A 26,671-nucleotide genomic window follows, 5' to 3' on the forward strand; every position below is an offset into this window, starting at 1 on the left:
ACAATTCCAGATTGGAATGTCGACAGTATTCCAGAACAATCGTCGAGGGAACCTGCCGGGACAGTGACCTGCCGGGACAGTGTACCTCTCATGAGGATGCCGAACAGTTACTCGATTCCCCCAACCTGTTGGATCGGGCGGGACATGTGGCCCCTTGCAGCACAGGCATACGCAGTCAGTCACAAGGCGCTTACAAGACAGTAGAACAATAACAAGCTTGTATTCTGTCAAGCTGGGTCCAGAAGATACAAGACAATAACGACACTCGCCTGCCATCACACACTTCCGCATCACCAAGGTAAATCACAGAACGACGGCATACGGGCTTAGAAAGCTAAACATGTCTGCCCACGACATGCGTTCCGCGTCACGCCTCCAGACATCACGCAGTGCCTCGCCGATGGCGCGCACCGAACCAAACCGCATGTCATTGAAAATGCCCGAGACCATGTCAGACACGCCAGCCCTGCGCTTACTTGTTTGCGCGTGGGCGCCGGCGACATAGAGCGGGAAGATGACGCAGTGATAAATGTGGGAAGATGGGTGGACCTCAAACAGCCCGTCGAGACACGGTTCGACGTGTTGCTGCACAAGCGCGTGGCATGTCGGCAGTCCGCAGATGACGCGGTAGAGGTAGATCAGTGCCGTCCGTTGAAAGGCACGCACGAGCTTGAATGCCTCGACGGCCTCAATCTCGCCCTGGCCAAGGGGCAGCGGCTGCCCGCCATCCAGGTCCGACCCGAGATCCTCCGTCGTCAGTGGCGCGTACACGGGCTGCAAGCTGGCCTCGAAAGCCCGAATGCGGTCAACCGAGAGGCTTTCGGCGCCAGTCCTGACGGCCTCGTGGTAGGTGGCGAGCGTCGCCATATCGTGGAAGACGGCTGCTAGAGAGCACCGGCCCTTGGCGTCTCTGCCCCACCAGACGGAGCCCTCGTCGATGACATCCCAGACGTGGGGTGCAAACCCGGGGGTTCGCTGCTGCAGGAGCGCCGTCGTCAGATCGGCCGAGGCAAACTCGGACAACAGCATGTCCATCGACTCCTGGCCCTTGCCGACGACCTTGGTCAGGCCGCCGAGCTGGTCGAGGATGGCGAGCACACCGACGTGGTGCTTCATGGTGGCTGAGGTGGCCGATCCCTCGACGAGGCCGTCATGCAGGTAGAGCAGGAGCACGGCGAACAGCAGCGTCGGCAGCATGTCGTTGTTGTCCTTGCAGCAGCCACCGACCTGTGTGCGCAGAACCTGCAGACACTCGGACCGGGTCGGCGTGATGAGCTCGGCGCCGCGGCCGTCCTGGAGGTAGCGATGCGAGGCAGCAAAGACGCACATGGAGAGCAGCACGACACGGTGCTGCATGGCGACAGGTGTAGGCGGGGCGCACGGGTTGGGGACGGTCGTCAGGAGGGGCCAGACGCGGCCCTGGAAATAGCCAAGGGCGCGCTGCTCGTCATTGGCGAGGGGCGGTCCGATTTTGAGACACGGCGAGCGGCGTGTGGCCGAAGCAGCCATCTCGGCCAGAGGTTGAGACAGATTGACGCTCGGCCGGGTGCTCCATCGGATGAGCTGCGCATTGTAGTCGCATGACGCGCCATCGACGATGCAGCGTCGGCATGCGGGTTTCGTCAGATCGCATCGGACACGGCGTTTCTTGCAAGGCCAGCAAGAGCCCGGTACGACGCGCACTCGTCGCGACATGCTACGGAGATTGGCGTTCGAGAAGGGGTCGGTCGATGAAGCGGATTAGCGGCGGGCGGAGACCCAATTCTGTAAATGATACTCAAAGACACGGGTATCGGAGAAGACCATGACTAGGTGGGCTCGAGTCGGGGCGAGTGGCCCGGAGGGTTCAAGTTGCTGAGAGGGGACGCCAAACGGCTGAGAGGGGACGCCAAACGGCTGAGAGGGGATGCCAAACGGCAGGTGATGGGGGAGGGGGGATTTGAAACTCGATGGCTGGCTGGTAACAAGGTGGTGATGGTCATGAAGGAGAACAGAAAGGGTGGTGTTGGCAGCCAGAGAGGGGGAGAAAGGTATAGGGGTTTTACAGTATTCTAGCGCCGATAGCGATTGCGAGTGCCTACACCTAGGTACCTAGGGCCCTACTAGTGAGCAAGAACGTACAAGATTGTACCTAGGTAGGTACCTAAGGGACTTCAAGGTATCACGTCCTTACCTAGGTAGGTAAGGTAGGCAGGTACGTGTCTGAACCACTTGCGCTCCGCCCAAGGGATATCACAGTCTCGGGTGCCTCCTGCCATTTCACTGACTCGGATCGTCCGGTACCTTCTGACAGGCAGGTGCGTTGGCGACGACGGTCTTGCCCTTGAGATACCCCGTTTTCCCCTCGCTGCCATCTTTCGTTGAGGCTGAGATCAGGTGATTCGGTCTTCCCGCGTCTCTTATGACCACTGTTTCCATTTTAAAGCATGCTCTGCTCGATCTCACGATATCGCCCGCTCGCTTGCGCCAGATCTGAACAACCCAGTGACAGCAGTCTCGACCTCTTTGTTCACCGCAGGAGATCATGTGACAGGCAACCAAGAAGAATGGTCAGTTTTCATCCGTAAAGTCCAGCAGCACGCCAACCCGTACACATTAACAACTAATAATCAGCATCAAAGCTTCGACGGCACTGTCATGTTCACGTGGACGGCCTTGATGTTCGAGTACGCTGCGAGCCCCGCCTCGCCCAACTCCCGCCCAATGCCACTCTGCTTGACACCGCCAAAAGGAACACGCCAGTCACTGTCGTTGCTCGAGTTGATCCAAACCATGCCGGCCTCGATCCGCCTCGCCACACGGTGCGCTCGCGTCAGATCTCTCGTGAAGACGGCGCTGCCGAGCCCGTACTGTGTATCGTTGGCAAGCCTGAGTGCCTCCTCTTCCGTCTTGAATGTCGAAATGACCACAAATGGCCCAAACACCTCTTCCTGGAAGATGCGCATCTGAGCTGTCACCCCCGTGAAGACGGTCGGCTGCACGAAGAAGCCGGATCCGACGCCCTTCACTGGCTCGCCACCCATTTCGAGCTTGGCACCCTCGCTGGTGCCGATGCCGGCATACTCTAGCACCCTGTCGTACTGCGCCCTCGTTACCTGAGGACCCTGGAACGTCTCTTCGTCGAACGGGTCGCCTACGCGCGAAACAGTCGTGACCTGCTCTCGGAACGCTGCCAAAAACTTGGAGTAAATGCCCTCCTGCACAAGGATACGCGACGTCGCTGTGCAAATTTGGCCCTGATTCGACATGATGCCAATGTGCGACCACTCAACGGCGTTCTCCAGGTCGGCATCGTCGAACACAATGAGCGGGCTCTTGCCGCCAGTCTCCAGTGTGATATTCTTCAGGTTCGCGCTCGCCATCTTCATAATGTGCTTGGCCGTCGCAGTTGATCCCGTGAAGGCTATCTTGTCGACATCCAGGTGGCTCGCCAGGGCTGCGCCGGCAACAGGACCCGTGCCGTTCACAATGTTGATGACACCCGGTGGGAAACCAGCCTGCGCCACTAGGCTTGCGAGGAACAGAATCGACAGAGGCGTCTGCTCGGCGGGCTTCAGAATAACCGTGTTGCCACAAGCCAACGCAGGGCCTAGTTTCCACGCTGCCATGGAAAGGGGGTAGTTCCACGGGATGATCTGCCCGCACACGCCGACGGGCTCACGGACAGTGTAGGCAAACTTGGCCGGCGTAGTGTCGATGACTTGGCCGAACACCTTGTCTGCGTACCCAGCGTAGTAGCGAAGTGTGCCTACAGTTTCGGCCAGATCTTCGTTCAGCGCGGTTGCGTACGGTTTACCGTTGTCCCACGCTTCAATAGTCGCCAGCGTGTCGCGGTGCTCGTGGATGAGGTCGGCGAGACGGTTCATCAGTTGGCCGCGGTCGGTGCCAGGAAGATCGCGCCAGCTTGGGTCATTGAGGGCCTTGCGGGCTGCCTTGACGGCCTTGTCAACATCTTCTTCCGAAGCGGCCTGTACTGATGCGATCGGCTTCTCGTTGCTTTGGCAAGTCAGTAAAGGAACCTCGAAAAATCGGACGAACATGAACTCTTGGTGCGTACGTAGGGTTGATGCTTGTGATCTTGCTGCCGTCTGATGACGCATGCCAGTCATTATTGATGAACAGGCCGAGCGGTTGGGTGTATACCCGCTTGTTCGGCGCTGTAAGCTCAATCTTCAAGTCTGCCGCCATTCTTCAACTTTGTCCTCGAGATCTGAGATGACGACAACCAGGCAGAGCCCGGATATCGACTCGTCTTGACACGCTTGGAGGTAGAGACAAGATAACGCAAGAATGTCCTGGCCAGGGAGAAGTAGCGGGGGAGAGTTGGTCAGTCGAGGGTGTGCCTCTGATCACTGTCGAGAATCCTGGAGCTCTGTGACGTTATCAGCTCTCCCCTTTGCCCCACCTCAGCTACATCTTTCAGCCTTGTGCTTCCGAGATTGCTTGCTCCCCGGGAGCGTCATACACATCTTACGCAGCCGGCCCGGTGTCATCTGCTCGAGCCGGTGGCTGGTGATCGAAACCGTCTCGTTATTCCACCAGAGGTCTGCATTACCAACCCTGGCACTTTGGAAGTCAACCAGGCTGCCTGCTCGCGATAGCTCCGTCTGCCCTAAGACAAAACAGGAAATAAATTGGACTGAGCGGGCGAGATCAGCTGGGCGATTCTCCGCATCCCCGCTGTCAAGCTGTTCCCTGCAGCTCTAACGCAGTTAGGGAAGAAGATAGGCATGCCGCGCCGCACAAGCTTCGTTGTGGCCTCTTTTCGCCTTGGCTGGGCCAGCTTGATTGCCAGCCTGACTGGGTCAGTGTCTACTGGGCTGGAGTTGGGGTTGACAAGGAGCGAATAAGCGTTGCAGGCTTACGATGCCGTCCCCTGAACTCTCAAGTACGGGCACCTGGTTTCTCGTACGTAACAGAGAGTAAATACGAACGCGAACCAGTGGACCAGTATTCGGCTCCCCATGGGGAAGTGAAACGAGCATCTCGGCAGCGTATCAAGGTCACGACGACGTGACCAAAATCGCGACAATGTCTGGTACACAAGACAGCAACATCTAACTGTCGAAGCAGCAGCTGGCAACGGACAACCGGTATTATTCCCTACATCTGTCGGCATTGGTGGAATACGCAAAGTAAGGGGGTCGGCTTCATGATTGCGAGCACCGCCTGGGCCACATAATTTCAAGAAATGTGGTTTGAAGTACGGGCTACAATTATCAAGACACGGGCAAGCCACCAACACGGCAGTGTGTTCCCCAGGGAAGTAAAACAATCGACACCAGCCGCGTCTAAGACTGCCGCCTCTCTCGGAAAGACTCGATGGTATCCTTGACATCACCGGTGCCCTCGGCTCCGGGGTGGTCTGCGGCTGCCTGTGCTAGCTCAGTGCGGCGCGCTTCAATGATGATTTCTTCGGCCTCGCTTGCGCGCAGGTAGGTCAAGCGGCCCTTGGTGACCCAGAAACCAAGAGACACTACCATCATAATACCAAACACCGCGATGGCGTAGTTCATATCGGAGACGGTCGGATTTGGGGTGCCGGGAAAGAAGAAGAAGACACTCGTGATGGCGCAGTAGAAGACCGAGATCCAGTTGATCAAGGTCCCAAAACGACCAAGCTTGAACTCGGCAGGTGGGAGCTTATCGCGACCGACCATGAGCAACACCAGCACGGGCATGCCGTAGGATACCGTCAATGCGATGACGCTGACGCCGAGGATGGCCTCGAGGACCGTGTCGGCGAAGGTATATAATACGCCGATGAGGCCAATGATACCGCCTTGCAGCCAGAGAGCACGCACAGGTACGCGCCAGGTCTCGTTGACCTTGCTGAAGTAGGGACTCCACGGGATGCCGCCGTCACGAGCGAAACTCCACGTCAGACGCGAGGCCGTCGTGACGATGCTGACAGCCTGGCCCATGCCGTTGAATATGAAGAAGGACAGGAGCACGGTGGCGACGGTGAGGCCGGTGGTACCCTTGAGCAGGTCCATAAAGGGGAGACCTGTCGAGGGGTCGATGACGGCGTCGAGGTCCTGGATGCAGAAGAGACACACCACCATGAAGATGAAGCCGGAGACGGCACCCATGGTGACGGAGAGCCACATGACGCGGGGAATGTTCTTGCGCGGCGCAGGAATCTCTTCGACGAGGTGGATGGCGGCGTCAAAGGCCGTCAGGCCGTAGGCCGCCTGGACGAGGCCCAGGAACCACGTCACACCATCGTTCCAACCCGTCTGGTTGAGCCAGCGGCCAAAGACGAAAGACGCGCGCTGGAACGAGTTGCCGTCCTTGACGCCGACGTAAATGAGGAGCGCCAGCGAGAAGACGAAGAAGAGAGTGACGAAACATATGCCAACAAAGTTGTTGAACATGGGCAGGATGGCGTCCCTGCGGCAGGCGACGACGTTGAAGAGAGTGACAAAAGCCGTCACGGCGAGGTAGAGTAGGAAGCGTACCCAGCCGTGGGCGCCGTCCCAGTCCGGGTCGTACAGAACCTTCATGCTCAGCATGAAGTCGGTCATGAAGGCGACCTGGGAGGCGGAGAGCGTCCACCAGCCGAACTTGTTGATCCAGGCGCAGAGGTAGGAGGTGAAGCGGCCCTTGCCGCCGGGCCACAGGCGCCAGATCCAGTAGGCCTGGCCCATGGCGGTGGGCATGGCGCTGCACATCTCGGCGAGGGAGACAGCAACGCAGATGTTGCAGACGAAGACGAGAACGAGGCCCCAGAGGATGGCAACGGGCCCGCCAGCCGTCAGCCCGCTGCTGAGGCCCTGGGCGAAGGTGGACCTGCGCCATCATTAGCTGTTGTCGCAGTTGTCAGTTGTCGGGGCAAGCGACGAGGAGACGAAGAACAACAAGAAGAAGGGGGGATATTGACTCACCAGGTTCCTAGCACGGAGAAGGCGAGGAAGAACATGCTCCAGAGGCTGAACTTGCGCGTCAACGTCTCGGCATGGCCCAGCTCGGCGAGGTCGAGAGCATCTTGTACAGCCTGGTCGGCGGTGGGCAGACGCTTGAGATGGGCCTGCGATTCTGCGTCGCCTTCGACCGGGGGGGGTGTCATGGTTGCGGAGCTCATGTGTGGAAGAGACGAGGAGAATTGGCAATGATTCTTCTCGCGGGTGAAAATGGGGATGAAATTTTCAGACCTCGAAGCAAAGTGCAGTGTCGGTCTCCTGTCACTCGAAGGCGGGACAGCAAGCCCCTAAATGCGATCTCATCACTGGCGATAGGGAAAGGGTGGCAGAGGTTGGTTTGCTGCTCGTCGACAGCTCAATCTCGGGCTGGACGCCCTTGAGCTTCGATCCTCTGCGACACACACACACACACGCCCGCGCGCGCCCACACAGGACAACCTACCTACCCCGGGTTCGGCACCCCTACCCAGCTTACCAGGCTGTCGTCACTGATAAGAGCGGGTGTGACCCGGTTTGTCTGCCCTAGGCTATTTCGAGTAGGGGTTTAGGCCCCCATCTCCAACTTTTGGGTCCCTGGCGTCCTCGAGACCGGACTACCAGACCTCCCACCCCCGAACGTTCGGGATGCTCATGCTGATTGCTGATACAGGAAGCTTCTGGGGCTGGGAGGTGTGCCTGCCTTCTTCCCTGCAACTGACACTGGCTGTCTGTTATTCGTGAAGGCGAGGCGATGGCTGCCAGAGGACCTCAGGGTTTCGTTGCCATTGGTACGCCACTTCGAGCCTTCCATGGCCACATGTGTCACCGAGCAGGCTTCTGTCTGTCCCAGGCTTCTGTCTGTTCCAGGCTTCTGTCTGTTCCAGGCTTCTGTCTGTTCCAGGCTTCTGTCTGTTCCAGGCTTCTGTCCTGGACCGAGACGGGTCTTCCAGCACGCGTCTATCTGCCCAGTCGACCGTGGTCCACCTGGCCAGGGGTGCTGGGCGAGGCATTCTGTTTCTGTTCGTCGATAAGGCAGGGAAGGATCCGGCTATCGCGGCCAGGCCGTCGTCCTCAAGGGGTTCATACTCGTTCGCTCTCATGACTCAAGTTCTGGAAAGACGCCCACATGAAGCTCCTCCAAAACGAAACGTGGATAGACATTCCTCGTCGACACTGACCGGCCCGGGCGCTTGTTCAATCTGCGACACGACGGAGCCGTTGCCAATGCCGTTGCCAATGCCGTTGCCAATCTCTGAGAACGGCCGATAGCTGCATCAATGGCATCGGACTGCAGGTATGCCATGCACCGTCTCGTGGGTCAGCTGGCAGGTCGCTTCAGCACCCGGTCCGGGGCTGAGATTGTGCTGCCCGTGGCATCCGCCTGCCGTGGCCGCCATACCTGTTCGGGCAAGAATTTGGACACGGCCATCTTGATGCAGCCCTCTGCTCTTCGTCTCCTTGTGCGCCCCAACGTGAACCCCCCTTCCCCTTCCCCTGCCCCTCCATCATAGGCTCCGGGGAGACAAGTTGGTTTCCCATGACCAGCTCCGCCCGATCGCTCGCCGCTGGCCACGCCGCTGGCCACGCCGCCTCACCACAACCGATTGGCCCGGGCCCGTTACGTCTCAGTCACGGATTGCGTTAGGTATGGGCATCTCACCATGCTCGGTCTTATGGGAGGCCGGGGCCCTCCGCTCATCACACCATGCTCCTCTCGTACATGTAAAGAGGCAACAGAGGGGAGGGGAGGGGAGGGGAGGAGAGGAGGGGCGGAAACACCTTGGGGGCCCAGTCTATAAGAGCCTCTCCCCGAAGAAACAGCTTCGTCTTGAATCGGGTTTTCCAGAGACCAGAGCCGACCAACATCTCCTCATTGACAGACTGGATCCTGCGCCCTTCTGGGTCATCGTCACATTGCTTGCTTCAACTCGTGGCCTTTTCTCTTGACACTTACACCTCGTCGTCCCCCCCTCCCCCCCCCCGTTCTTCTGATATACGTACGGTATTATCCCGTTTTGAACAACCACCTTATGGCAGGTTTCTGCAAACACGAAATTGAAAATGATTGTCGACACATCTTCAATTGCAGGTTACACAATCTTTCGGGAAGAGGCCAGCGACGCCGCGCCCGACTTGTCCAAGGCCCGCTCAGTCCATCCCTTAGACCAGCTATCGATTGAAGAGATACGTGCCGCCGCTCACCTCATCCGCCAACATGCCGACCCCAAGGTCGTCAAGTTCAACTGCCTGACGCTCCACGAGCCCAGAAAGCTCGAGTATGCTGCCTTCCGTGCCGGCCGTGGGCCCCGCCCGGACCGTCGTGCCTTCGCCATCGTCCTCGAGAAGGGCACTTCGGACGTCGCCGAGGTCGTCGTGAACCTGACCAAGCTCGAGGTCGAGAACTGGAAGCCTGTGGCCGACGTTGCACCGACCCTGACCCTCGAGGACCTCGACGTCTGCGAGCGCGTTGCCATCGCCGACCCCCGTGTCATTGAAGCGTGCCGCGAAATCGGCATCACCGACATGGCCAAGGTCTTCATCGACGCCTGGGCCATCGGTTTCGACAACCGCTGGGGCATGGAGCGCCGCCTCCAGCAGGGCATCGTCTACTACCGCAACTCGCCCAACGACAACCAGTACGCCCATCCCCTCGACTTTAGCGTCGTCGTCGACACGGAGCGGGAGGAGGTCCTCGCCGTCGACATTCGTCACGTCGACGGCAAGCGTGTGCCCGTGCCCCTGCGCGAGCACAACTACCTGCCCGAGTTTGTCGCCGACACGTTTGTTCACGACAAGCTCAAGCCCATTGACATCACCCAGCCCCAGGGCGTCTCGTTCAGCATGAACGGAAGCGAGCTCTCCTGGGCCGGCTACAAGATGCACATTGGCTTCAACTATCGCGAGGGCATCGTCATCTCCGACGTCAGCATGTATGACCATGTCGAGCAGCGTGACAGGGCCCTCTTCAACCGCATCAGCGTTGTCGAGATGGTCGTCCCGTATGGCAACCCCAACCCCCCTCATCAGCGGAAGCACGCCTTTGACGTCGGCGAGTACGGCACTGGTCTCATGACCAACTCGCTGAAGCTGGGATGCGATTGCAAGGGCGTCATCCACTACGTCGACGCCATCATGACGACCAGCTCGGGCGAGCCCGCCGTCGTCAAGAACGCCGTCTGTGTCCACGAGGAGGATAACGGCCTGCTCTACAAGCATACCGACTATCGCGACGGCACCGTCACGTCGGCTCGTGATCGCAAACTCATTGTCTCGCAAATCATCACGGCCGCCAACTACGAGTATGCCTTCTACCACACCTTTACTCTTGATGGCACCTACAAGCTCGAGATGAAGCTGACGGGCATGCTCAACACGTATCTGCTGCACCCTTCGGAGACAGCCGCCCCCTTTGGCACCGAGGTGGCACCTGGCCTCGACGCTCACAACCATCAGCACATCTTCTCGCTGCGCGTCGACCCCGAGATTGACGGCCCTCGCAACACCGTCGTGCAGAGTGATGCTGTGCCCGCTGACGACCCTGTCGGCAGCCCCGGCAACCTCTATGGAAACGGGTTTTACTGCAAGAAGACGCCCCTCCTGACGGCCAAGCAGGGTGCCGTCTCGTACTGTCACGAGACGAGCCGCTCCTGGGACATAACGAACCCGAACCGCCTCAACCCCTCGAGCAAGAAGCCGGTCGCTTACAAGATTCTCAACAACAACTGCCCTGCTCTCCTCTCGAAGCCCGGCAGCCATGTCTGGAAGCGCGCCGCCTTTGCCCGCGAGTCGCTCTGGGTCGTCCCTTATCGCGACCACGAGCTCTTCCCGGCCGGCGACTACGTGTGCCAGTCCACGGGCGAGCTGGGACACGCCCACAACCAGGCTGTGCTCGACTGGGTCGAGCGTGACGAGCCGATTGACAACACGGACATTGTCTGCTACATCCAGTTCGGGCTGACCCATTTCCCGCGAACCGAGGACTTCCCCGTCATGCCGGCGGAGCCCGTCAGCGTCATGCTGAGGGCGAGCAACTTCTTCGAGAAGAACCCCGCGCTCTGGGTCCCGCCGACGGCCATCCTGGGCGACTCCGTCTCGCGGGACGCGTTCGCAAAGGGGGACGCCAAGGGGACCTGCTGCTCTGGATCGCTGACTGTGTCTTCGAAGCTCTGAGGGGGTATTTCTTTGTGGTGGCTCGGTGGTAGTGTGATAGTCTATAGGACGTATTCAACATGTTTTGACGTCGATGTGCCGGTATTCTGGTGAGCCGTCGAGACCTCGCCTCCGGGTGCTGCAGCCAATTCGGACGTCAGTGCTCGTAAGCCTACGTAGGAGCATGTACTGTATACTCAAAGTGCAACGCACGCCGCGATCACTCCTTATCGCCCTTTGAGGCGCTGATTTTCTCGGCCTTGCAGCCACTTTGTGCTTGGAGAAACCTTGTATGCCTCTGTTGATGCCCATGTCTGGAGGTTGATCTGCATGTCGGTGACTCGACGGAGAAATGATTGCCCAGGACTTCACAGCCACCTTGCTTTGATCAAGCAGGCAGGGTCACATTTCGGGTTTGGATGCCACGCCCGCCTTGGCTTTTCTGGACACATTCGCCTGTGTATGGCACTTTGGGAATGTCTATCGATGCAGGATGTTTGCACGAGCAGACGCCAAGGTCACCACGGGATTTTGTCCACGTCAATCAGTCGTGTTGCCGGATCACCGTCATGTAGTTTTGACCTTTTTATCTTTTTCTTTTTACCAACCAGAGCAGACAGGCCTGGTTTTGTAGATCGGTCTAGTTTGGATGACATGGCATAGACGCGCAGTAGTGCTCGTGTTTCAAGGAAAAAGTCTCCCAAGGGCGTGGGCCATGTCTGATGTCTCCAGTCAGGCATGATGCACGACGTGCAGCGGGATCGAGAAGGGCATATCCGCTCTCTCGATGGTGTGCTACGATCCAGACGGGTGTTTTTCAAGCTCATGCAAACCAGCCGAGTTGGTCATCGGCTATGAGAAGGTATCTGACCTTGCCTTTGTGACGGGAGAAGGCACTAGGCCCTGTTGTATGTCATGGTAGCAGACGCGCTCATCAACCTCGTTATAGGCGAAGGATGCGATTTATTCTATACCCAAGTCGGAGGGATACGAGCATAGTATCCGACTATGAGTCTAGTAAACCGCAGTCCTCGAAGACCGGCGCACTGGTCAATACGGTCTTCGTTTAGCCATACAAGTACGACCACTACAGGCACAGCTGCTGCACCGAATTTAGTCTCGGGCAGTCAGATGGAGGCTTGCATGCCCGATGACCGGACACCACTCCTCCACGGCGTAGTCAGAAGCGCTATCTATACCCTACGACGTCAGGCGGAGACACATGCATTCCTCGACGAGCAGTGTAGAATCGAGCAAACAGCCCGGTTCTAGGCTGCCCGTTAGATCATTCCGAAAGTCAAGGCATCTACCCCGTTTTAATTTGGAACCCGGCGAACCTGGCAGCATCCGCAGGGAATGACTGTCTCCGTTCACGGCGTATAGGTCCATGGTGGTCAATATCTTTCTGACCTTTCAAAGGTGCCGACCTGGCGGAGAAGGGAAGTTCACTCCAATCATCCGTTGACAAAAATACGGTGGTAGTCTGAAGCATAATGGCGTCAATGCTCGAAAGCACGTCTTGCCGTCAGAATTCTTCTCGCCTGTAGGATCGTGGCTGGGAGACTTGGGGTTGATCTTGTTCAGAGACATCTTACAAGACGTTCGATGGCAAAAGGTCCACCGAGGCCATATAAAGCAAAATGCAATGCCTGTCCAGAGTTCAGGGTTCCAGCTGGGATCTTCGAGGTCCATTGACACGTACATGGCCCCCGAGAACCGCCGAGGGGCTCATACCCCCCGCACAGCACCGGAACAGCTGATTCGAACAAGAAGGATGCATAGATTGCCATAACGACTTGCACCTTGCCATGGGCTGATCAAGAGTATGCTTGCAGGCCACAGCACAGACGCATAGGCTCATCCGGACTCTCATACATTGCGCGACTACAGCACATTACGGAACGCCTAAGCGGCTCTCACCAGTTCCTGCACCGTACGCCTTGGCAGCATGTAACGCGGCTCGTCATCATCTTTATTCGTTCTACTCCCCGGCAGCCACAAGCAGCGGGACGAGTCCTCATCAAATGCAAGTCTCGACGTCTAGCACGCCCCCCACGTGGCGTGGGCCACCCTTCATAGCCTCGCCGCGCATTTTTCGCTTCCAACCCCCCCTTCTTTACTCAATGACAAAGTTGTCCGCAACCGACTTGATCTCCTTGGAGAACGTTACGTCTTCGTTTTCGTCCAGCAACGAAACAGTCGTTACCTGTACAGCATTAGATCTGGCTTCTAGAAATCAGAGAGAGGAACAGGGTCGTCACTTACGTCCACATCCACATAGGGCGTTGTCTTGGAGAACCGGACCGTCATGGGGAAGAAGTCGTTCTCGTCGTTCGTCTCGGCCTCAAACTCAAAGGAGCCGCTGGGGTTCTCATCCGTCACGCTGCCAATGTTCCACTCAACCGAGTCGCCAGAGACGTCGTATGCGGCATCGAAGCTTGACACGACGGGCTCGCTCGCCTGGTAAGGGATGACGACGCTGACGTCGGTGAGAGGGTCGCCGCCCGTCAGCTCGTACTCGACGGTGAGGTTGTACTTGCCGCCGTCGTTGTTGATCCAGACGGTAAATGTGATGGGGCAGGCGCTGGGGTCGTCGGCCTTGGGCGTGGCACGCCACCTCAGGACGCCGACGGCGTTGTTGACGGGGAAGCCGCGCGCGGCGTTGCTCATCTGGATGACCTTGGAGTCGTTGAACAGGTTGCGGTTGACGTTGGGGTGCGTCCTGAACTGGGCGCCCTGGGTCGGTGTGGCTTGGAGGTTGAGCTTGACCTTGGTGAGGCTGGGATCTGAGATGCGGAGGGTGAGATCACCGCTGATGGAGAGGGAGTTGAGGGCGCCCTCGCGGGACAGCTTCGCGCTGATGGCTTCCGTGACGGTGACGTGGATCGCGTCCCGGTCCATGGTTGTGGACGCGCGCTCCGCCGCGGGCTCGGCGGCGGCGTGTTGCACGACAGGCACGATCAGGGGGCTGTCCTCGACCTCGGCACCCATCTCGCCGCGCACGCGCTCGAACATGTCGGTCGTCTTGGACTTCTTGCCCAGCTGCATGCCCTTGCCCTTGGGGGCGTTCGCCTTGTTGAACGTCTTGTTCTTCTCGGCCTCGTACGAGTCGTACGTGTCGGTCGTCGTCGGGCGAGCAGGTGGGGTGTAGGTCGGGTACACAGGGGTCCTGGGCATGCCGCCGCCGGCGCGGCCCGTCCTCGCCGTCTCCTTGCGCTGCATCTCGAGCTGCTTCGCCTTGCGCTTGCGTTCCTCGGTGGCCTCGAGCTCTTTGTTCTAGGGATTTTGGTTAGCATTGTGGCGGTCAGACCCACACCAGCCAACCGACGCACCCTCGCGATGATCTCCTGGATCCGCTCCTCGTGACTCTCCATCTCCAGGAAGGTCTTAATCTGGCTGATGGTGAGGTTCTCCCTGTAGCCCAGTGTCACGAGCTCATCAAAGGCACTGAGCAGCTCGTAGGCGTTCTTCAGAATCTCGCGCTCGTCGAGGGTTCGGCATGTGCTGGTGACAACCTGGGCGAAGAGGTGCAGAGAGTCAATGTCCTGCAGAATGTTGGACTGGCGGTTCGTGATGAGGACCATGTAGAGCTCGTCCAGCGGCTGGTACACGAATCGAACATTGTCCTGCTCGACGGTGGTGTGCTGGGTTCCGGAGTCGGCGAGCTTGGGAAAGGAGGCGAGAAGTCCCTCGATGCGCGATCGTGGCATCTCCCTGAACTGGCGGGAGAGGACAGCTTTCCCGCCGCGGGTACAGATGGAGGCTGCGAGGACGACCTGGATGCAGTCAGCACTTGGGAGGGGAGGAGAAGCGGCGAATGGCTCGAGCAGAGACCTACCATGATTGATGAAGGGCGAGTGATGTAGCGGATGTATGGTGAAAGTCGCGAGGGTCGAAGTACTATCGCAATGCCCAAGGCGGCTCAAGGAGGGACCTCACAGCTCGGAATTTGGATGTGTGGAATCTGGTCAATGCACAGACCAAGTCACCTCAGGCTCAGGAGGTGGTGCTCCACATGTACATGCTGCCACTTACTTGCAAGTGGCAGCTGCCAGCTGACAGGTGCTAGCTGCCAAATGACAGGTGGCAGACAGGCAGACAGGCAGACAGCCTCAAGGGCGACCCAGCTCGACGTCGCCGGTACGTACCTTCTCACACACAGGTACCCACAGGTACCCAGGTCGGTACCCTGCAAAGAGGGGCCCGCCAGCGCCTCCTAACCTTTTCATTTTCCTTGCATCATTTCCCGGCGCGCCGCAACTGACAACCTCATCAACGTCGCACCCAGGCACGCCTGCGTCTTCTGCCTGATATCATCACGCTCGCCGCAAACTTGCACGGCCTTTCCCCACGTGTCACACCAGCTCTGGGTCTCGTCTCTGAAGCTGCCTAGCAGAATCAGCGCGTTCCAGCACCCTGATTGCCAAGAAGACTCAACTTCTCGCCATCGACTTCCCGTTTTGGCCATCTCGATAATCGAATACCCGGCCTACCTTAGGTACCAACGAAGCTTCCCGTCATTCAACTCTGCGAGAGAAACCGAAACCTGTCCAACACAAACTTGCCGCCCCTGTCTCGCGCCAGCCCACAAGGGCTTTCTATCGAATTCCAGCGATCACGAACGGGCCACTACAAGCCGGAACACAAACTGCAAATCCTCGCAGCATCTTAGGATCGAGGCAATATCTTTTGTCTCGATCTATCGTCGCTGCACAAATAGTTGATTAGAGGCACCAGGCAGCCACGACAGTCGAGCCTCGGGGCTCATAGCCAAACAAATGGCAACCGACCTGGCATCGCCGGTAGGCCTTGCCCACCCGGACGAAGCTGAATATATCGATTATTCCGACGACGAGCCTGATACCTCCCCTATCAAGCCCAACGCAGATTCAACATCTTATTTCGAGTCGGCAAAGCCCGCTGTCGAGACTTCCGAAAGCGCACACGGTGACTCTGCTGGCGTCGCAGAGTTACTCGCCGAAGACCTACACGATGCCCCTGACGTGGCGACCACGGGGGCTGAATCACTGCCCCAAAGCGATGCTGTTCTTGCCGACGGCATCCAACACAACGACCCAGATTCTGTGGCGCAAGCTGCCCACACTGCCGAAGATGGCCTGGTCGAGAACGAGATTAGTTGGGAGGGCGAACAACATGACGAACAAGATGAGTCGATGCAGCAAGACGATGCCCTCGCCGCTCAAGACCAGCAGTATCAGGAGGATGCTGAGCAGTACCATGCTATTGCTGATGGCCAGCTCGCGAACACCTTTACGGATGCCCAGAGCCATATAGCACAAGACCAGGGCGCAGAGACAGCGTCCGCTATCGACGGTGCCGTCAGTGCTCTGGACCAGTCTGTGCAAGAGAACGGTGACCTGAACGAGATTGATTACGAGGATGATGGCGGGATGACAGCCGAGACTACAGAGAGAGACCTTGAAGGCCAGCATGCAGATGAAGAGCTGGAGCATGAAACGGAAGAGAATGTTGCGTTGGCGCAGGAGGTGCCTGAGCCTTCTTCTGTCGAAGAAGACGCCTCACACGAGGCACTCCTTGATGACGAAGAGGAAGGTCACGAGGACGAATCAGGCGCCGACCCGAGCACAAATGCCGAGGCCCTGATTGCCGATTCATCTGCTGCCTCCCTTGACACCCCTGGCGAGGAAGATGCGCAGATGCCGGTCGTCACCGTCTCGTGGCATGGTGTGGAGTACCCCATGTTCTACAATTCTGTGGGAAGTGAAGGTCGAGACTGCTTCTTTCATGATCTAAGCGTCTTGCAGTGCAAGATGGAGGAGCTGTTGGCAAGCTTGCGACGAGTTCTGGTGGACGACGTTGCAGAGTCTGAAGAGCTCGTCTTGCAAGTGGAAGAGCTAGGACTCGAATTTGCAGAGGTAGGATGATTCCTCACTCATGTGTGTACCTCACAGCTAACCATCCACCAGTCAAGCCATCCCGACCATTTCTCTGAGATTACGCTCGGGAGCATCCTCCAGGTCTTCGATCACCTTGTGAAAAATAAGGACCCGGAAGCAACGAGGCCGATGTACGCGCTTTTGATCACACGCCCAAATTGTAGCAAGCGGTGGTCTTCCCTAATAGAAGATGCATGGAACGGGAAGAACATCGACGAAGTCAGCTACTCGTTCCACTCACGAGATCAAGAGGCCATCGAGGAAGCTGAGGTGGAGGCCGAGGACGCTGAGATGTTCCTCAACCAGGACGACCTTGATGACGACATGGGCGGGGATTTTGATGACCTGGTTGAGCAGGACAACGAAGCAGACCATGAGCTACCTGACTCTGCCGATGAAGGTCGGGACGATCCTGAGTTGACCAACGATGCTGACGAAGGCACGACTACCCTCGACGCCAATGAGCTTGACCTCACGGTCGACGCGGCTGACGACGTGGCTGCTCTTCAAGAATCTGAACAAATTGCGCCCCTTGAGACGGACACATTGACATCCGTCACGGCTGTAGACGAAGCAGACATCGATGCCGGTGCAGCAGACGCCTCGATGCTGGATGACGTTGCTGCCTTGGGCGAACTCGACACGGTACCAGACCCGGATGCCACTGTGCTCGCGGAGCTCGACGAACCTGTCACCACGGCTGCAGTATTGGAAGACGTGAATGCGTCCATTCAAATGCCTGAGGCGATCGATGGTGACGGCCAACAGGCGACCGAACTGAATGGTATTTCCACCACATTTTCTTCACACCCTTGTTCCTCCCCCGACTTCTGTCTATGTTCGGATTGCCTTCTTGGGGCGCTCGAAGAGCGGCAACGCGAAGAAAGAAGTTTTCGCTTGGAGTGTCTTGCCCGAGGTCATTTGGCGCGATGCCCAGCCCAGACCGAAGTCGAACGACCCGGCCCGCTGTTCAATTCGTACCTATCCAATGGGCCCCTTCCCCGACACCTACGTACCCTCTCCGATATGAGCACTTCCTATTCCACTACTTCGTATACTAACAATCTTCTTGAAGCACCTCTTCTTAGCGACGGGTTCAACCCTTTACTCGCTGCAGAAGCAAGCAACAATGATTTGAATGAGCAGCAACAGACAACTGGATACGCAGACAATGATGAACAGTTAGACCTGGACCCAGATGAAACTGGCGTGGATTTGTCTGTCGTCAACCAGGGGACCCCGGTTACCAGCGCGACCGCGACTCTAGACGGCGACGAGGTAGATGATCTCGGCGCCGAGATCGACCTGACAGCCGACATACCACAAGATGGAGAGACAATCAATGGAAACTCTGAGCACGGCCCCAATGATCTCGAAGAGATTGACTGGCGAGATTTTCCCGGGGACGGCGATGATGAGGTTTCCCACGAGTCCACATCAGTCTCTGGAAAACGACCCAGGACTGACGAGGACGACCTGCTAGGTGCCGAGGACGAGCAAGGTACGATTGCTTCTTCTGACAAGACTTGACGCCTATGCTAACTTCTTGACAGACGCAAAACGTCTTCGGTCTTGACCTGACATTTCCCCCTTTTTCTTTTCACTAACCTTCAACACTTTTGCCCGGTCCAGCACAGAGAGGCGCGAAATGACACTGTATGCGACAGCCAACGTCCTATGAAAGCGATGTCATCGCCCGGGGCATGTGTCCGAATCCGCCCGGAACACCAACTATTATTTTGATTCACCCTGCCCCAGCATTCAAACGCGAGGCGTATAGGGAAGGAAGAAAGAGAGGATACGTAAAAGGTAGGGTCCTTGAACACTTTGACGAACTAATCACACAGCTATGACCTGAAGCTCGGCGTCCTTTAAAGGACCACCTGGCGTGCAACCCAAATGGACGACATTGTCTGCGGTGTGCCTGTTTAAGTGATTCCGTTCATCAGCATCATACCCCTTGGTACTTGCCAATGTTTTCAAGATTCAATGGCGTATGGCGCAGGATGGCTTAATTGTAAGGGGCGGATTGGAGAGAACGTCATGGGACTCCGGAACAGAAAAGCGCGGTGGTCTCGACGCTTGCCGTGACCACACTTGTACGATAGCTTTTTGTGACTTCGGATTGGCTCACGAGTTGGCGGCGTGTAGCCATTGGTTGAGAGAGCACTCACCAGCTGGGACGCCTACAGGAGATCTTGGGCAATTTGGAAGAGAGACAGCAAGTAAGCAGTAAACAGCAGGAGGGGGCACCTGTCAGCATGATAAAGGGATGCCGAGTTGTTGATCATCTCCCATCCCTTTCCACAGGCTCGGTCAACGGGTTTGTGGATGCATGAAGAGGCAACCACGATGCTTGGAAGTAGCTATGCTTTATTGAATTGAATCTGAAGGAAAAAAGAGTTTACTTGTCCTGTCAAGGTTTGTTCTGTCAGGGTGGATGACAAGGGATTTGTCACGGCATCGATGGCACGCAGATGACCTAGACGAGGACTGCTGGGGGCGCTGGGACACATGTTTCTAATGCTGGCCTCGGCGCGGGCCCAGTCCAATTAGCTTAGGTAAAAGGCCACGAGAGGTGACGTGTGTTTTAGGCGAAAACAATGAGCGAGGGAGCCCGGGTGCGGTGCGGTGTGGACGCGTTTGGTGCTGCGCCGATGGCGATTCGTATCGGATCCACAAGGGATGGGGGGGGGCTATTGCGAACCATATCGTGTTGTGCGGTGGACAGGACAGCTGGAGAGCTACCCGCCATCTCAGGCGGCTGGTCAAATGGGACTACGCGAGAAAGAGACGAGATGCAGGTGGGCGGGTGGTTGGTTGGTTGGTGTGCATGGTACATGGTAGGTTCTCGGATGGCTTCGTGGCAGGGAGCGGGATAGGGATCGTTTCCAGGGATGTGCACCCACATTTGTTTGCGTTTGCGTTTGGATTTACGGATAGGAGACTTTTTTTTTCCTTCGTCTTTTTAGGCTTTCGATGCATCACAAAAGAGGGTGGGGAGAGGGATACGATCGGTTCTCTCGCCCAACGCACTCGATCGCGTTCTCTAGGTACTTACTTATATGTACCTACCTACCTAGGCACCTAGCCCTGGTCTTGCCCGCGGGTACCGTAGCCGAGTCCGGCCTGTGCGCCGTGTCAGCGACGACCTTGCCTCTCATTCTGCGCGCAGATCCAGTAGCAATGAAAAGACGACGACGGTTCCAGGGGGCGGCGGCGCGTCAGAGGACCGAGGGGGGAAAGGGTAGATGAAGCCAGGTTCGGCAGAATGCTGCATGTAGATTCAGGGGTGGGCCCACTCACTAGCCACAGGGAACCGTGATCAGCTTGGGAGTTTCCTAGCTGAGCATCTCGCCATTTCAAGCGGAGTCCTGTTCACACTGTAATTTTGGTCGGTGGGCTCCTGTCGGAATACAGTGTGTGAGAGAACGCTGAGGTCAGCGGGTTCTTTGGGGGGGGGGGGGGAGGGGGGGTTAGTGAGGCTGTACCTGAGTGCTGTGGATGCTACCAAGCCAGGGGGGTCGCTGCGTGTAGCCAGGGGTTGGCTCTGAAACTGGCGAAGCCACTGGTTCAGGATCACGCTACGTAGCGCTTCCCGCCCATTCGCCTGTTACCTGTGACCTGGGGAGCTGGGGGGGGATCCTCCCCCCTGGCCAGGTCCTCCGAGCAGTACCTGCCCACCTGGGTACCTTGGTAGAGGTGGGCAGGTACCTAGCTTCGGGCCTGTGTGGCCTGTGTGGCCTGCCTGTCTGCCCGGACTCTCCAAGGTCGCTGGTCCGTCCACCACTGGCACTAACTCAGTCCCTGTCCGTCTGTCTCTCTGCCTTGTCCTCGAAAATCCAAACCCACGAAACATCCTTCCTCCCCTCCCAACCAACGACCGCGAAACGAAATCACCAGCCCCGAGGGCATTTGCGCCGATCACGACACCCAGCATTGTCAATCTCTCTGCGCGCCATCATTGACCGAGTCTGTCTCTCCGTCTCTCATCATCGAACCCCCTCCGCGAGCTCTGGACCTGGAAGCACGATCCATGCACTAGCACCGAACCGCCCAGCACGACCGGCCATCCCCTTTTAAAAAACGACTCTCGAATCACTCCGTTGCCAGCGCCACTGTTCGCTCTGCGTTTGATGACACACGACGCTCGTTTGCTTCTCGACTGACGATACCTGCGCCCACGCGCGACACTCTTTTCCGCCGTCTCAGGACCGCGGCCGACACCCTTCATCATGATGCTGGAAGAGAAGTGCGTTTTCTTTGCGACCCACCTATTTTTGGCGGCAGCGAAACACGAGGCTCGAGGGGACAGGTTGCGCTGACACGACTGCGGTTCTTTAGGTACATTGGCCTGGCGCTAGCCATAGCATCCAGTTTGGCAATTGGTATGCGTCTCGCTGCTTTCTTATCTTGACGTCTTTGACGGACAGCTCGCTGACCTCGTATCCTCGCAGGTGTTAGCTTTGTGATCACGAAAAAGGTATTTATTCGGCCAGACCAGCGTGCGTCCGGCTGCTGCTGCGTCGCACAGCAAAGCCGAAATCGACGCCATTCCGACCCGACGTGACTGACATGTCGACTCTCCAGGGACTCATGCATGCGGAAGAACGACACGGCTTCGAAGGTGATGGCTACGTCTACTTGAAGAGCCCGATATGGTGGGCGGGAATTTCGACACGTACGCAACACCCACATGACTGAGCCTCTCCCCTCCGCCGTCGCACGCGCTGCTGGCGAAGCTGCATTGAGCTGAGCTAACTCAGCCTTGTAGTGGTTCTTGGAGAGATTTGCAACTTTGCCGCCTACGCCTTTGCGCCAGCCATTCTCGTCACGCCCCTCGGCGCCCTGTCTGTCCTGATCGGAGCCGTCCTCGGATCCTACTTCCTCAACGAGCAGCTCGGCATTTTGGGCAGGCTGGGAAGCGCCATCTGTCTTCTCGGTGCCGTTATTATCGTTCTGCACGCCCCGCCTGATGAGGACATCCAGACCATAGACCAGATTCTGCACTATGCCATCCAGCCCGGTAGGTTCTCCCACTTTGCTTCCAGAATAGTGTGTTTTTCCTTGTGTGTCCAGGCGCTCATCGTGTTGCGCCAGGTTTCCTGTTCTACGTTTTCGCCGTCAGCGTCTTCGCCATCGTCATGATTTACAAGGTTGCTCCCGTCTACGGAAGGAAGAGCCCCCTCATCTACCTCCTCATCTGCTCGACCGTCGGCTCCGTCTCGGTCATGTCGGTCAAGGCCTTTGGCATTGCCCTGAAGCTCACCTTTGCCGGCCATAATCAGTTCTCACACCCCTCGACCTACGTCTTCATGATCTTGACCACCGTCTGCATCTTGACCCAGATGAACTACTTCAACAAGGCGCTTGCTCACTTCCCCACCAATATGTGAGTTGGAATGCGCTCTGGTGCTCGTAACTTTGACTGACAGGTTTGGCGCAGCGTCAACCCCCTCTACTACGTTACCTTCACGACCTTTACCCTCTGCGCCTCTTTTATCCTCTTCAGCGGCTTCAACACGACCGACGTTGTCAACACACTCTCCCTCCTCAGCGGATTCCTGACAACATTTGCCGGCGTTTACCTGCTGAACCTCTCGAGGTCGGACCCCCACGGCCAGAAGATGGTCTCTGGCCGCGGCGGCCCCGACGCCACCGGTACCGACATGGTCTCGAGCATACAGACCCGTCTCAGTCTGCAGGCCAGGAGGAGCACGGATCCCCGGCACAGCATGAGTAGCCACCACGGCGACACGACGGGCCTGATGCGGGCCTACGACGAGGAGGCGGGTGCCGAGTTTGGCCTCACCGACCTGGCCGAAGACAGCGACGACGACTCGCAGACGGGCCGCGTCAACGGCAACACCAACGCCAACGGCAAGTCAAGAGGCCATAACGAGATTGAGATGCAGCCTCAGAGGTCACACGACCGATAAAAATTGCACCCGACCGAGACCGTCGATTTACCTGAATTGCATGACACATTGAGCACGAGCCCGGCCTCGCCCTCAGGCTCGAACGGCGGCCGCTTGTCTTTACCTCTCGACGCATCGCCGACCCCATCCCACCCTGTACACGTATCATACGTGACAGGGTACGGGGGTCACTGTACATTTTTTTATTCCATGGACCAAGGCCCGGGGGCAAGGAGCCGAATGAATGAAGACCTTTCTATTTCTCCTTGCGGTGGCCGCAGCACAGGGAAGGGGGTCAGGGACTCATGAGACACACATAACTGAAGACGAACGACAGGTGCTCCCCGTACACACACACACAGAGAGTTCCACGAGACGAATGACCCGTCGGCGCGGGGGAACACCAACGAAGGCGCGCCCCCGGCAGACTGTGCGCCCCTTGATCATCGGGGGGGGCAGCGCGTATTTCCAAAATAAGGAAATGGGGGGGGCGGGATTTATCGGCGTTTTTTTTTTTACTTTATCGGGATGGATTTGCTACGTGTTCGCTCTATTTGATGTTTTTTTACACTTCGTTTGCGCGTCCGTCATGACATACATGGTGGGGATTTTATTTTTATTTTTTTGCACATAGCATCAACCTTCGGGAGCGAGTCCGCTGTACGATCAGATCGGGAGGTGGTTGTGCGGGGTGGAGGAGGGTTAAGACGAAGGGGAGAAACGGAGCAGAGGGGGGTGCCACCGCCGGGACGGGTAGGCCTCTCCTGTTCCACCCCGGCCGTTGGAGGCACACGGCGGCACGACAGTCATAGAAGAGCAGCCTCAACATGATGAATGTTACATGACCAGCTCCGACGAGCTCAGAATGCGATGGCCTGTCCGATCCTCCGTGAAGACGTCGATTTCCGGGGTAGGCGTGACACAAGACTCGGCAGTTCATCACAACAGGCAAATATCACGGGGAAACGAACAAGTTTGGTCAAAAATATCTCTCGTTGCTTCTTTAACTTGTGTCATCATTACAAGCCAGGCGCAACCAGACGTTTTCCGGAAAAATCCCTTTGCCGCAGTGTGATGCAAATGATCAAGACGCCTTTGTTGGTAATGAAACCAGCCCTCCTTTCCGTGCTTTACCCTTTTCTCTTTTTTTCCCCTCTTTCGGGGGGGGGGAACTAAAAAAAAAAATAGGGTGGTGCATCAGGCGCCCCTCCGAGCCGTTGCTCTTCGATTCCCGTATGCCCAGCTGCTCAGAACCCGAATGCCCGAGTGAAGTCGTATTGGCGCGTGGCCAGGAGTTCGGATTCGGAGAAGCGGACGTCGGGGAGGTCAGAGGCGACGGCGTCGGCGGGCGTCTGGTGCGGCTGCTGCTCGCCACGATCAGAAGCCTCCTACTGCTGCTCAGCGGGCGCCGCCTCCTCGCCACCCTCCTGCTGCTCCTCGGCCCGCGCGGCCTCGGCCTGGGCCTGGGCGGCGGCAGCCTTGGCGCCGTAGTCCTGGCTCATGGGCTGGACGACGGACTGCTCCTCCTTGGGCTCGATGATGGTGACGGCGTCGGGGAGGGACTTCTGGGGGCCGGACTTGCCCTCGGGGTCGGAGCCGCGCATGATCTTGACCTTGATGCCGAGGACGCCCTGGCGCAGCAGGACGTGGCGGGTGGCGTGGTCGATGAAGTCCTTGGCGGGCTGGCCGGAGTGGATCATGAAGCCGTCGGTGAACTTCATGGACTTGGCGCGGGCGGCGCGGAGCTTGCCGGAGACGACGACCTCGCAACCCTTGGCGCCCGACTCCATGATGAAGCGGAGGACACCGTAGCAGGCGCGGCGGACGGCGAGGCCGTTGAGGAGCTTGTAGCGGAGGGACTCGCACTGGGCGACGGCGGAGAGACCACGGTTCTGGACCTTGGCGGCGTACAGGGAGACGCTGTTCTCGGGGAACTTGAAGCGCTTCTGGATGAGCGAGGTGAGCTCGCGGATGCGGCGGCCCTGCTCGCCGAGAACCTCCTGGGTGTGCGTCGCGCGGATGATAATGTCGGTGACGGTGGGGGTGACGCGGACCTCGACGCCCGAGTAGCCCTCCTCGGCCAGCTCGCGCTGGAAGAACTCGTTCAGCTCGGCGTAGAAGACGCCATCAGCCACGAACTTTCTGCGCTTGGAGCTAGAGAAGGAGAAGAAGAGTCAGCAACGTTGTTCTTGGTCGATGATTTTCTTATTCTCTCTTTTTTGGAGGAGCCCAAAATCGCATTGAGCCAGGACACCGCAGGAAACACACAAACGGGAGGGGAAAAAAAGTTCGTGATCCCAAGGCCCAGACGCGGGGTGGTGGCATGGGATGCAAGACAGGCAGGATAGCAAAGCTTACATCTGAGTGCCGGGAGCAGCCATCTTGTCTTCTGTGTCCGGAGTCTCGTGGGGTTCGGAGAATGGGACGTAAGGGAAGAATCGAGAGGGCGATGATGCGGTCGTTAGAGGCGGGTGGTCGGTCGAGTCGAGGTTGTTCAGACACAGGTGTCGCCAGTGCTGGGCTCAGAATTTGGTGGGTAGAAAATTGAAAGCCCTAAGCGGAGTGGCCCGTGCGACCGGCCATTCGTTGTCAGAGTCTGGGAGGCAGGAGCAGAGGGACATTGGTGGGGCCTCCACGGTTTGCTGTTTGGTGGTCCGTGCGCCTCAGTCAGGTGTGCGGAACCGATTCCGACTGATCTCGATATTCGAGGTGGGGGTTTTGGAGGCGAGCATCGACTACACCAGTCGCATACTGCTTGGTACGGTCTCTTCTGCTTCACGAATTCTAACCAGGCTCAGCCACGCCCCATTCAACTTGACTTAAGTTTTTCTAGCCGGTTTTATGGTCAAGACTTTTGGGACTGTAAGTTGATCAGAAGGCCACGCACAGCATATGGTGTTAGGAACAACTGAGAATGCCTCAAGGCGCCCCCGCCCTCGGATCGAGAGGTCCAGGTTGCGTTGGTTGTGAACCCGGTACGTGGTAAACTTGTCGTGGGGTTTGCCGTGATCCTGTGAAATTACCAGATAGGTTCTCATAGTTTTGTATCTGGCTTGGAATCGCTTTTGCAGTAGTCTTGTCGAGGGCTTAACTCCCTTAGGCACGTAAGCTGCTGCTTCACGTCGCATCAGAGACTGGCCAACAGGCCACCCAACAATCCGAATGCTAGAAAGCCGGCACATGAGTAGCGACCTGGTTCGAAGACCTATAGTATGCTGGGGCATTGCTTTCATTGTGGAATCTGCGCACATTTTTAGCCAGACAAAACCCTCTCTGAAGGTATCTCATGATTCTATACCATAGGCCGCAGCCTCTGCAATACAGCGAACAGCCTCTCCCGTTAGACATTGGGCCATGTCAGCCGACTAGGCAGCTCGGTGGCGGCATTTTCTTTAGCATGGCGGGGTCCGAAAAAGATCGACGCGAAGATAGGGATCAAGGTCATAGTTGTCACAAACTTAGGCAAGCTTTCGACCATCAAGGATAATATCTCGTGTTATGTTCGGCCAGCAAGGCGGAGTTAACAAGAAACCTCGGATCCAGCACACTGAAGACTTCAGAGAGCCTCGACTCTAGTAGCAAAAGAAATATGTAGGGAAATCGACCATGTGTATATATGTAGATATTAGTCAACCATGAGCTGACGGCTCTCTTTATGAGTATTCTCCGACGCTCGTCCTTTTCTCCGTAAATATTCTGTCTGGGAACAGGCGCCCCGCTGCCACCCGTTTGTCTCTCAAAGGCTCCTGACACAATGTCAGAGCGGTGGAATGAGCAGGGTGAT

General features: G+C 57.5%; 8 protein-coding genes across 8 annotated transcripts; 3 read left to right on the plus strand and 5 right to left on the minus strand.

Annotated features, from left to right (window-relative positions):
* Window positions 1–303: 303 nt before the first annotated feature.
* On the minus strand, window positions 304–1,695 carry VDAG_06371 (uncharacterized protein; the record flags this gene model as incomplete). Its single annotated transcript, XM_009658749.1, has 1 exon — window positions 304–1,695. One exon carries the CDS (start codon window positions 1,693–1,695, stop codon window positions 304–306), a length of 1,392 nt encoding a protein of 463 aa, XP_009657044.1.
* Window positions 1,696–2,615: 920 nt separating this feature from the next.
* On the minus strand, window positions 2,616–4,188 carry VDAG_06372 (aldehyde dehydrogenase; the record flags this gene model as incomplete). Its single annotated transcript, XM_009658750.1, has 2 exons — window positions 2,616–3,996; window positions 4,058–4,188. 2 exons carry the CDS (start codon window positions 4,186–4,188, stop codon window positions 2,616–2,618), a joined length of 1,512 nt encoding a protein of 503 aa, XP_009657045.1.
* Window positions 4,189–5,096: 908 nt separating this feature from the next.
* Window positions 5,097–7,069, minus strand: VDAG_06373 (choline transport protein; the record flags this gene model as incomplete). The annotated part of the gene is made up of 2 exons (XM_009658751.1): window positions 5,097–6,792; window positions 6,888–7,069. 2 exons carry the CDS (start codon window positions 7,067–7,069, stop codon window positions 5,292–5,294), a joined length of 1,683 nt encoding a protein of 560 aa, XP_009657046.1. The 3' UTR covers window positions 5,097–5,291.
* Window positions 7,070–8,963: 1,894 nt separating this feature from the next.
* VDAG_06374 (peroxisomal copper amine oxidase) lies at window positions 8,964–11,072 on the plus strand (the record flags this gene model as incomplete). Its single annotated transcript, XM_009658752.1, has 1 exon — window positions 8,964–11,072. One exon carries the CDS (start codon window positions 8,964–8,966, stop codon window positions 11,070–11,072), a length of 2,109 nt encoding a protein of 702 aa, XP_009657047.1.
* Window positions 11,073–13,167: 2,095 nt separating this feature from the next.
* Window positions 13,168–14,892, minus strand: VDAG_06375 (coatomer subunit delta; the record flags this gene model as incomplete). Its single annotated transcript, XM_009658753.1, has 4 exons — window positions 13,168–13,257; window positions 13,317–14,327; window positions 14,384–14,827; window positions 14,890–14,892. The coding sequence occupies 4 exons, from the start codon at window positions 14,890–14,892 to the stop codon at window positions 13,168–13,170; spliced, it is 1,548 nt and encodes a 515-aa protein (XP_009657048.1).
* Window positions 14,893–15,309: 417 nt separating this feature from the next.
* VDAG_06376 (uncharacterized protein) lies at window positions 15,310–18,499 on the plus strand (the record flags this gene model as incomplete). The annotated part of the gene is made up of 2 exons (XM_009658754.1): window positions 15,310–16,786; window positions 17,000–18,499. Exons 1-2 carry the CDS (start codon window positions 15,830–15,832, stop codon window positions 18,497–18,499), a joined length of 2,457 nt encoding a protein of 818 aa, XP_009657049.1. The 5' UTR covers window positions 15,310–15,829.
* Window positions 18,500–21,204: 2,705 nt separating this feature from the next.
* VDAG_06377 (ichthyin) lies at window positions 21,205–22,908 on the plus strand (the record flags this gene model as incomplete). The annotated part of the gene is made up of 7 exons (XM_009658755.1): window positions 21,205–21,221; window positions 21,314–21,357; window positions 21,427–21,452; window positions 21,560–21,650; window positions 21,744–21,995; window positions 22,070–22,361; window positions 22,416–22,908. 7 exons carry the CDS (start codon window positions 21,205–21,207, stop codon window positions 22,906–22,908), a joined length of 1,215 nt encoding a protein of 404 aa, XP_009657050.1.
* A 1,367-nt stretch (window positions 22,909–24,275) lies between these two features.
* On the minus strand, window positions 24,276–25,268 carry VDAG_06378 (40S ribosomal protein S3; the record flags this gene model as incomplete). The annotated part of the gene is made up of 2 exons (XM_009658756.1): window positions 24,276–25,041; window positions 25,246–25,268. The coding sequence occupies 2 exons, from the start codon at window positions 25,266–25,268 to the stop codon at window positions 24,276–24,278; spliced, it is 789 nt and encodes a 262-aa protein (XP_009657051.1).
* Window positions 25,269–26,671: the final 1,403 nt, after the last annotated feature.

The sequence above is a fragment of the Verticillium dahliae genome, genomic scaffold (genome assembly GCF_000150675.1).
Source record: "Verticillium dahliae VdLs.17 supercont1.12 genomic scaffold, whole genome shotgun sequence".
NCBI lineage: Eukaryota > Fungi > Ascomycota > Sordariomycetes > Glomerellales > Plectosphaerellaceae > Verticillium > Verticillium dahliae.